This window comes from Chiloscyllium punctatum, chromosome 15, assembly GCF_047496795.1.
Source record: "Chiloscyllium punctatum isolate Juve2018m chromosome 15, sChiPun1.3, whole genome shotgun sequence".
Taxonomy (NCBI): Eukaryota; Metazoa; Chordata; class Chondrichthyes; order Orectolobiformes; family Hemiscylliidae; genus Chiloscyllium; species Chiloscyllium punctatum.
This window is the reverse complement of record NC_092753.1, coordinates 64,941,866-64,953,243: the sequence shown is the minus strand read 5'-3', so window position 1 is coordinate 64,953,243 and position 11,378 is coordinate 64,941,866. Positions and strand designations below refer to the sequence as shown.

At 41.2% G+C, this 11,378-nt stretch overlaps 1 protein-coding gene across 1 annotated transcript in view; it reads left to right on the top strand.

Annotated features, from left to right (window-relative positions):
• Positions 1–1,045: 1,045 nt before the first annotated feature.
• The window catches only part of LOC140485848 (protein maelstrom homolog), a 73,817-nt gene continuing 63,484 nt past the window's right edge, over positions 1,046–11,378 (top strand). Inside the window, exons 1-2 of the mRNA XM_072584308.1 lie at positions 1,046–1,233; positions 10,022–10,120. Of these exons, the coding sequence (XP_072440409.1) occupies positions 1,102–1,233; positions 10,022–10,120 (231 nt within the window). The 5' untranslated portion in view covers positions 1,046–1,101. The remainder of the gene's footprint in view (positions 1,234–10,021; positions 10,121–11,378) is intronic.

Below are 11,378 nucleotides of genomic sequence, written 5' to 3'. Positions count from 1 at the left end.
CTAATGATGATCATTCTTGAAGATTATTAAAACCCCTCTGATCTGCAAACCTGGATCTGTAAGACGATATCTGTGTGGCTGGATTACGACTTCCAGCAGCAATACCACCAAGCCATTGCCTTCCCATAAACAATAAATGACCCTTGCAAACCATATCTATGTTGCATTTGAATGTATACTGTTACATCATAAATGCAAGAAAGTATTGAAGGCATTTGTTTCATCGCAGATATTTTAGTAAGTTATGGTACACAAAACATCAACATCAGTTTATCAGCTCCAATCTGTCTGATCTTTCCAAACAAACCTTTAAAGCAGCCAAAGACACAGTTCCCTAAACTTACCTGCACGTAGAAGGGTTAGTTCTCTGTGACTCCAGCTGTACTGGAGCTTTGTGTAATATCCTCCATCTGTTTCCCAGCTTGTAAAAATATAGCTTCAGCATTCCAGATGGTAACAGCAGATTTATTTTGCTCTGTACTGTACAAGTGACCTGGTTCTGCATTATAACCCAATCTTGCGACATTTAAAATTCAGACAAATTATTTTTAAAACTTACATATGCATAAGAAAATTCATGGCAAATATTTCATAATGACCATGTCCAGAAGTCCTAGCAATCTCTTGATATTAATCATATTGCCACAGGGAAAGAAAAGTAATATTTTGCACGCAATAAGTTATATTCCCAGTGGAGGAAACTCAGTTAAAGTGATCAGCAGAATATTTTCTCCACATAAAATATTGAACTCGACTACATTATAGCCTCCAGTGGACTGGGAAGGAGAAACCAGCGTTAAGTGTGGTTATTATGTCAATGGTCAGGGTTTGAAAATGAGACCATAATTTGGTTGCAATTGCCTGGATTGAAATGCAGCAGCAATTGTCACTGAGGCTGCAGGGTGGTGATTGCATCCAGTGCGCGTGCACACACCCACCCACACTCACGTGCTCTACGCCCAAGATTTGCCGCCAATTTGTCGCGCCTGTTGCTGATTGGCTGGCTTCCGGATTGAGCCTGATCTGACCGGCCCGATCCTCTCTGCCCTGTCTCGCTCCCGCCGCAGCGCCCGACCAGGCCGCTCTCGGACCAAGGTCACGATGTCGCGGAAGAAACCGACGAGAAATCCTTTCTATTTCTTCATGTTGGAGAAGATCCCGGAGCTGAGGCGGCAGGGCTTTGAGGTGAAGGGGCTGAAGGACGCGGCCCCCCTCTGCAGCTCGGCCTGGACGGTGAGGAGAAACGAAATAACAGAAATTGCTGGAAAAGTCTGAGTAGGCCTGACAGCGTCTGTGGAGAGAGAAGTCAGAATTAACGCTTCAGGTTCAGTGACCCTTCTTCAGAACAGTTATCTCGAAATGTGAACTGATTTCTCTCCACAGATGCTGTCAGAACCTGCTGAGATTTTTCCAGCACTTTTTTTTTATTGTTGGCAAGTTTTTTTAAGCTTCCGCAGTTGTTCTTGGTTGTTTTTTCCTTGTGAAGTCTTTTGGGGCCACGAACACGACTTTTGGTATAAACGGGTCAGTTTGTTGGGTGGACATGAAGTTGACTGATTGTAAACAGTGTGTGGCGATGAATGGTTGTTTCTAGGCTGAGGGAGGCATATGGGTTCCTTCAGAGGTTAGTTTTAGCCCCACTGTGTCACTTTCAGTCTGCATTAAAGAGCCAGCCTTGGGTTTACAGGGCAAAGTGTGAAGATGACAAAAAAAAACCTGGAAATATGTTTTGTGAGGAGGATGGCAATAGACCTCCAAGAAGACACTGATTTGTGGACTGTGTAGGCATATCAAAGATCCAATTTTAATGGAGACATGTGCAATGATGTCTTTTGGTAGGAAGAATGTGGATTTTTTTTGAAAAGTGTGGATGTTGGTGGCTGGCCAGCATTTATTGCTGTTTTCCAGATTCTTGTTGAGAATATTTTTAAAAAAAACACAAAATAAAAGGGATTTTTATGGATGAGACCAAACCCCCTCAAAAGTATTCAGAAGATGGTCTAGACCGGAAGTTGTTTTTACTTTAAATATATGGAATTGTGTTCCAGCTGCAATTCTGCTGATCATTGGATTTAAAGCAAAATGCATTTTGTTTGTGCTCAATAGTTAAAATATGACAATAGGAATTGTAATAACTCTGGAAACCTTAAACAGAATAGTTGATAAAACAACTACAGAGGAATCTTGAGTATCTGGCATTTGATTATCTGAATATCTGATTGTGCAGCAAGATCACAGGGTCCTGATCCTTGGCTAAACTATTATCCAGCATTTTATATCTGGAATTTGATTAACCGAACGAAATACTCCTGGCCTATGTCCTTTGGATAATTGAAGTTCCTCTGTATTACTAATTAACTGTTCCAACATAGTAACATCCAAGAAACACACCCTTGGCAAAAGGAAATTTCAGAAGACAGATTATCTCTCAAAAAACTCCCTAGCAGAGAACCTGCAGCTTTTTTCTGTAACTAAGAAGGGGAAAGAATTAGCTTTCACATCAAGACCCCAACTGCAAAAAGTTAAACCTAAAATCTCTTTGGGTGGGAGCGTGACCATACAAGTTGCTGCATTTATTACAGTGTTTCTTTAAAAAGCACCCAAGATTTCATAAGTTGTTGATTTTTCTCAAAGACCGCTTGGCACCTGCACCCCAATATCTTGCTCAAAGAAACCAGACCAAAACACATCTCTTAGAGACACAATAACATTACAGGAGCAGAAGAAACTAAGAGTATATATTTTTTGATAAATCAAAGAAATCAACTCCTTTAAAGTGGCATAAATATTACAACTAAAACGAAAATACAAAAATGTATTATTTCTTTATATCTTTACTCAATTGAAGTAGAACAAATGAGGCACTGTAACAAGCAAAACCTCAAGGATCTGTTCGCCAAGCTGGGAATTTGTGTTGCAGACGTTTTGTCCCCTGTCTAGGTGACATCCTCAGTGCTTGGGAGCCTCCTGTGAAGTGCTTCTGTGATGTGATTTGAATTAGTGGATGAGTGCCATGCCTCTAGGAATTCCCTGGCTGTTCTGTTTGGCTTGTCCCAATAATAGTAGTAGTTCACTGATTCAATCAACAAGCACATCGACCTGGACCCAATATACTGGCCACGGCAGCGGACAGCTGGAACTGACAACCGGAAGCGGCAGATAAAATCACTATAAATACCGGAGGAAACATCACATAAGCACTTCACAGGAGGCTCCCAAGCACTGAGGATGTCACCTGGACAGGGGATAAAACGTCTGCAACACAAATTCTCAGCTCGGCGAACAGAACCACAACAATGAGAACCTGAGCTACAAATCTTCTCCCAAACTTTGAAAACCTCAAGGAAACTGATCAAATTTTAAATTTTTTTTTTCAATTAAAATACTTTTAAGTTTTCTTTTACAAGATTACAAAACCACTTACAAAATTACAAAATAGTATAACCACTTCCTAATATAATAACAATTAGAAACAAACTATTACTCTACTCCACAAATTACCAAAACATGGGAAAAAAACTCTGCAAAAACTACAATTCAATAAATAACCAAGGAAAAAGAAGAAAAATTAATAAACAAAATAAAATTAAACCAAGTTATAGCAATTGAACTTAAGTTATATTCAATTAAATTACTACACTCAGTGAAATCTCACTGAAGCTCCCCACCACTGGGAGCAATAGTAAGTAAACCAGTGTTTGATCAGAAGCCCCGGACCGCCAAGCACAACCCTCATGGCTACACAAAGGCCCTGATCAGTATAGCCGACAAGTCTGTGTCAATATAATTCAAAAAGGGCCACCTTGTTTTGTAAAACAATTCAGTTTTCTGGTGCACCACACTCTTAAGGACGTCTAGGGGAATGTGTTCCATGACTAACCTACGCCAGCTCGAGAGCCCTGGGGGATTCTCCGACACCCAGCTCATTAGAATGTTCTTCCCCGCAAAGAATGAAAGAATTGTTTAAAATTCTTTCTTATGCACATCCAAAGAGAAGACCCAAAAGGAGGGACACTGGATCCAACTTAACTTCAGTTCCCAAAACCTCTTCCTAAACACTCACTATGGCATCCCAATACCTGCGAATCTTGTGGCATGACCACAAGATATGATTAAGAATGCCAACATACATTTGAGGCACATTGGGGACACTCCTGTCTTGAATTTCACAACCCGTTCCGGTGCCAAGTGAGCCATATGGAGTACCTTCAGTTGAATGTCCTGGGTCCTATTGCAAATCGAGATCTTCCTAACATTTTCCCAGATATCCTACCACATCTCTGAGATTTCTACCCTCAATTTTGAGTCCAGGTTCTGCATAGCTACTCTATCCTTCGAAATATTACTTCCTAACAACTGATACTGAGTACTACTGAGAGGGTGCCCGTAGACCGGAGTGCACTCCTCTCCATGTCTGACTTGTAGGGACTAACCATCATTGTAGTCTTTTTTTTGTATGAAGTTTCTAATCTGGAAGTAATGAAAGAGATCTCTCTCTTAGGTAGCTCAAATTTCTGACTCAGCTGCTCAAAAGACATCATGACCTCCCTGTCAAATCAAACTACCAAACAGGAGATTCCTTTGGACTCCCAGAACTTAAAGCCAGAGTCCAGGTGGAAGCTGCAGTTTATCCAGCTTGATAAGAGGCTGGTGCCAGATAAAAGATTCAAGCCAACTGTAAAGCCTCTGTAGTGCTCTGTCTTGGCAGCATCAAAGGGAGCATTTGCATGGGATATAATAAGCAAGGAAGAACATTCATTTTAACCAGAGCTATTCTACCCAACCAAGATATCGGAAGATCTTCCCAGCGCTGAAGATCCTGCCTTATCTTCTCTAACAACTGCACATAGTTAGCTTTTATATAGTTGATTGAAGATCAGGGTGATAAAAATATCGAATTACAAAAACCTCCCTGTAACCACTGGAAAGGGAAACAGGTTCCGACCCTAAAACTGGATAAACTAGTAAGGCCCCCCACAGACATGGCCTCTGATTTTTATGGAATTAATTTTATACCCTGAAAACAAACCAAACAGATTAATCACTTGTATTAAGTAGGACACAGATGTCATTGGATCAGTTAAAAAGAAAAGGATATTTTCCAAAGAGAGGGTGATTTTATACCTGCCTGACTCTACCTCCGGGACAGTTATATTGGGATCCATTTGGATGGCCTCCACCAGCAACTCGATCACCAATGTAAATAATAGTGGCAAGAGAGGGCACCCTTGTCAGCAGCCTCTGCCAACACTAAAGCTATCTGACTTCATACCATTAGTAAGAACCGCTGCTTTCGGATCACTATGCAACGCTGCCCCACCCATTTGGCAAAAATCCCTCCAAGACCAAATCGTTTCATGGCATAAGAGGTATGGCCACTCCTGATCAAATGCTTTGTCTGCATCCAGGAAGACAACCAAACCTGGGATCGATCTTTGACATATTTGGACCATATTTAGTACTTTTTAAAAAAAAATATTTTTGGTAGGCCTGTGACCCTTCATAAAACCTGTCTGGTCCTCCTTTACAATAAAAGGCAATGTCCTCTCCAGCCTTAATGCTAGCATTTTCGATAAGATTTTAAAATCTGCATTCACTAATGATATGGGCCTGTATGAAGTGCAATCCTCTGGGGTTTTTCTTAAGAATAAGAGAATAATTTGCTTCTCCCAAAGAAGATGGGAGACAGTCCTGACTGAATGAGTAATTGTACATATCAAAGAGTGGCCCAGCCAGCTTGTCTGTAAACTCCTTATAAAACTTTGAAATCCATCTGGGCTGGGTGCTTTACCACTCTGGAGCAGCCTCACCGCCTCCTGTATTTTCTGAATTGTCAGGGGGGCATTCAGAGGCCGCCTGCCCTGAAGTTACACCCAGAATGTTCAGAGCCTTAAAAAAAGGATTCCATTTTCATTTTGTCGTCACAATGATCAATACAGCTCAAAGTAAAACTTTCTAAATGCTGCGTTAATCTTTTTAGCATTGCAAGTAAGAGTACCAGCACTCTCTCTGGATGTAATAGATTGGGGATATTCTTCTTTCTGGCCAAGTTCTGGCCATCTACCTGGTTTATCACCACACTCAAATAATCTCTGTTTCGCAAACAGAGATTTCCTTCTTTGCTGTCTGGGTGTGTGCAGCATTCAAAGTAGCCCTCAGGGCTGTAATCTGCTGCAATTTAGTTACAGATGGTCTGTCAAAGTCTGCTAACTCAGCTGCCTTCAGACGAACCTCGAGCAAACGTTGATGTTCTCCCGTCTGTTGCTTTCGGGTCGCAGAGTAAGAAATAATCAAGTCTCGTGCATAGGCCTTGGCAGTCTCCCACTGGATTACTGGCCGTACCTAAATAATATCCTGAAGGATTTTAAACTTCCGCAAAAAATACTCTATAAACTTGCTATCTTTAAGGTGGAAACTATCCATGCTCCAGTGCTGAGAGCCCATCCTGCAACCACTGGCCTTGACCTCCATATACACTGTTGCGTGATCAGAAACGGCTATGTTCCCTGTTCTACAAGACAGTACTGAGTTCAAAAAGGTTGATGGGACAAAATATCCTGTCAATTCTAGTCTGGCACTTATGTGGGTTAGAAAAAAAGGTAAAATCCCTACCTTCGGGGTAAAGACCTCTCCACATAACAAGTTTTGAGAAGATTTGTAGCTCAGGTTGAGATTTTGGATGTAGGCTTACTCGCTGAGCTGGAAGGTTCATTTCCAGATGTTTCGTTACCCTACTGGGTAACTTCTTCAGTGGGCCTCAGGCGAAGCAATACTGAAAATTTCTACTTTTCAATTATGTTTGAGTTTCTTTGGTTGGTGATGTCATTTCCTGTGGTGAAGTCACTTCCAGCTCCTTTTCTCAGGGAGTGGTAATGGGGTCTAACTCATTTGTTGATAGTTTCAGTTGGAATGCCATGCTTCTAGGAATTCTCGTGTGTGTCGATGTTTGTTTGTCTTGTCCTAGGATGGATCTGTTGCCTCAGTAGAAGTGGTGTCCTTCCTTCCTTTGAATATAAGAATACTAGTGAGAGAGGGTCATGTCTTTTTGTGGCTAGTTGGTGTTCATGTATCTTGGTGGCTAGTTTTCTGCCTGTTCGTCCAGTGTAATGTTTGTTACAGTTCTTGCATAATATTTTGTAAATGATATTAGTTTTGCTCATCTGTGTAGGGTCTTTCAAGTTAATTAGCTGCTGTTTTAGTGTGTTGGTGGGTTTGTGGGCTACCATGATGCGAAGGGGTCTGAGTAGTCTGGCAGTTGTTTCAGAAATGCCTTTGATGTAGGGGAGAGTGGCTAGGCTTTCAGGACATGTTTTATCTGCTTGTTTGGGTTTGTTGCTGAGGAATCGGCAGACTCTTCATTGGGTACCCATTCTTTTTGAATACACTGTATAGGTGATTTTCCTCTGCTCTGCGTAGTTCCTCTGTGCTGCAGTGTGTGTTGGCTCGTTGAAATAATGTTCTGATGCAATAATTATGATCCTGACATATATTAAACCTGCCCCCTCCACCCCCCCCCCCAAACAACCAGGCAAATTTGGAGACAAAACAAAATAAACATAATTGTCCATATTATTCAAGCCAGTCAGTGTATTTTAAAGTATCCAAGAAGTCTTTCCCTTTTCCAGTGAAATCAAAATTGAACACAGACCTTCTGGGCTGAGACACAGTATCGCCGGATATCTAAGGGAATACTGAATATTCAAGTCCCTCAGCCGCATTTTTACCTCATCGAAGTCCTTTCTCTCATGAATCATGACCAGAGAGAAATCTTATAAAGGATCACAAATTATGCTTTTCTATATCAGAGCCTGAGGGTCCTTCCCCAGTGCTCTAAAGGTTTCAGCATCATTTGTTTATCTCTATAACGCTGGAGTCGCACTATGACCAGGTGGGGGCACTGCAGTGTGGTGGGCCCGTTTGACCTGCACCTGGCCCACCTTGACTTCCAGCTTCAGATACTGCAGGAGCCATTGCTCCAAGAAGCTGATGAGCTGGCCTTCCTCTTCCCATTCAGGAAGCCCCTGCCAAAGAGATGTTCTTCTGACTACCTTACTTTTCGAGGTCATTGACCTGCTCCTTCCATAGCCCGCACTCACCATTCCAGGGCCTGGACCCAGCCCGTCAAGGATTCTGCCGCAGCCTTTGAAGCTGTGGCCTGTTGCTCCGCCTCCCCGACACGCTGCCCTCTGGGCTGGATCTCCTGGTCATGCCTCTGCAGCATGACCGAGATTGATTTCAAGCCTGGACTGGCTGTCTTTCATCGACAAACACGAACTCCATGGTCAGCCTCTGCTCTATAGGTGAGTCCCCTGGGGAAGTCACGGAGGCCGATGCTATGGCCACTGGTGTGTCTGTTGTGGGGGGGCTCCCTGCCTGATGTGATCCTCAATTTCAAACTGATTTTAAGATGGTTCTAGGGTCAAGAAATGGTTATTTCCAGCACATGAAGTAGTAAAGGGAGGGTGAATGCCCCACTTTGTCTGGGTTCTGGTGCAGAGCTCAGCAAAGCAGACTTAATGGGTCACTGCCATTTTGAATCCCCCCCCCAACTGATCAAATTTTAAATAAAGTTCAAAGGACTGCTGAGAGCCCCACTATCCCTGAAAATCTAATCTTATAATTACAGAATGTAAAAAGTTTACATTTTAAACTCTTAGGCTGAAATATAATAAATTGACATACTTGCATGTGCCAATCATTTATTTCCCCTCCAACAATTTCAACTAAATTGATTTTGTTCTGAGTACTTTGGTGTGGTTGACTGCTTACCCTTTCTGATATTGCTGAATGCTTGGAGATCCCTGGACCAGGTACTAGATTCAAATTGTTTGCAAAGTGGAAATAGATGCCACAAATCACAAGGTATTTGGCGGGGGCTGCCTTCAAATCAATTACTCAGCGTCATAACTTAGCTAACTTCAAAATCAGTGCCAATGAATTTTGTGTATTTAGTTCTGCTGAAGCAAAATTGTGATCCTTGAAGGAAGAAAGAAATTACATTATACATATTATATTTTAAGTTCTCTTCTCACTTGTACTACCTTTTTTTTTCTTTTCCTGTTTTTGCAAGCATTTTTTGATCTTGTTACAATCACTGGCTGAGTTTCTGTTTATCCTACCACAATCTCCCTTCCCTAATATTGCTTCTCTTATTCCCTACTCTTTTTTTTTCCCTCTTTGTTTTGTTTGGGTCTAAACTTGTATACTCTGTTTTCCTATCTTAAAAAAAAAAGCCTCTCTTGAGATTCTATTTTGTAAGTGCCTAAGAAACTGCTTGGAGACCTAGAAACCTTGTTAGAGAAACTAGCATGTGAACCAAATAGGCAAGTCCAAACTAACACTGGATATTCTAAAAGTGGAGGTTTGGCATCTGTCATGTTGCTGGCCATGCAACATACACTGAACTTGCTTGACTAGTTAAAGTTCACCGTCAAGATGTAAGTTTTTGCCTTCTGTCCGTCCTTCTATTAAGTAACCAAACATACATTTTTAACATATGATTAATTTGTAAGTGCTGGAAGGAAAAACTTCCAGCAATTATTTAGTCTTTTTCTTTACCATCTCCTTGTGGGAAAACACTCTTCACTCCACCAATTACAGGTCAATACTTTCTCCATCCCTACCTGCTCATTGGTTACATTGTCTATTGCTATTTACCTTCATTCTTTCTTGATATCAAAATTCAACTTCTCTTGAGACTGAAGTGATCAACTAGTTTTAAAATAGGATCCAGTAGTATTTTGTTTCTTACTGTCTATGGATGCTGTAGTCAACCTTCTATACAACTCAAACTTGGCAGTAGGTATTGTTTTACATCTGTTCATTGCATTGCTCACACCAATCCTTTGGTCATACAGGGCCAATTGGGTTTTGGCTTTCAATCTTGCAATATAAAATGTCTTACAAAAAATCCAGCACTCCCCACTGAATCGATTTTGTTTTTCATACTTGTTTAAAAACTAGGAGATAATATGCATAGGTGTAATATCTATATTGTAATTCAATTTATTTTCTGTTGTAGTCACTGACGGCGTTGGAAAAAGAGAAGTTTGCAAAGATGGCCCATGAATGGAAAGCTGAGAAGGATGACAAGACATTTAATGACCCTTCAAATAGACAGGTCAGTGCTTTTGTTACCATATAGCTAAATTAATCTAAGTAGAAATAATATACTATGATTTGTTTTGCTGAATAAGATTTTTTTTCCTTGTTTCCACTCAAGTTTTAATGAGTTTTGAGAGGATATGTAGCTTGGGTTGAGGTTCTGATGTTGGTTTGCTTGCTGAGCTGGAAGGTTCATTTTCAGACATTTCATCACCATACTAGGTAACCTCTTCAGTGAACCTCCAGATGAAGCAGTGCTGATGATTCCTGCTTTCTATTTATAAGTTTGGGTTTCTTTGTGATGGTGATATCATTTCCTGTTTTTTTTTTCAGGGGGTGGTAAATGGGGTCCAACTCAATGTGTTTGTTGATAAAGTTCCGGTTGGAATGCCAAACTTCTAGGAATTCACATGCGTGTCTCTGTTTAACCTGTTCTAGGATGGGTGTGTTGTCCCAGTCAAAGTGGCGTCCTTCCTTCCTTTGTATATAAGAATACTAGTGAGAGAGGGCCATGTTGTTTTGTGGCTAGTTGATGTTCATTTATTCTGGTGGTTAGTTTTCTGCCTTTTTGTCCAATGTAGTGTTTGTTACATTTCTTGCACGGTATTTTGTAAATGACATTAGTTTTGCTTGTTTGCATGTAGCCACCAGGATACATGAACATCAACTTGCCATAAAACGACATGACCTTCTCTCGCTAGTATCTTTAGGTAAGGTAAGGAAGGTCACCACTTCGACTGAGCCAACACATCCATCCTAGGACAAGTCAAACAGGCATGCACGAGAATTCCTAGAAGCATGGCATTCCTACCAGTACTTTATCAACAAATACATTTGAGTTAGACCTCATTTACCACCCCCTGAGAAAAAGAACAGGAAATGATATCACCACAGGAAATGACATCACCAACCCACAGAAACCCAAACATAGAAAGGAGGAATGATCAGCAGTGCTTCGTCCAGAGGCTCACTGAAGTTGTTACTGACTATGGTGATGAAACATCTGAAAATGAGCCTTGCTGCTCAGCGCGCAAACCTACATCCAGATCCAAGTTTTAATAATGGATTTGGTAACTTCTGATTTAAGAATGGCTTGGTAAAAGCTTTTTTTTAAAAAAAAAGTTTGGTCTTCTGGCCTTCCACACATGGAGGGAATAAAGGCCTGAAGAAAACTCCAGCAGCGTGAGAGATGTTCACCTTCTCTCTTCCAAGCTAGTTCATTGTCTTCATGAGTGCACTGACTAGTGCAAAGTACAGTCGTCGTACTGGACCAT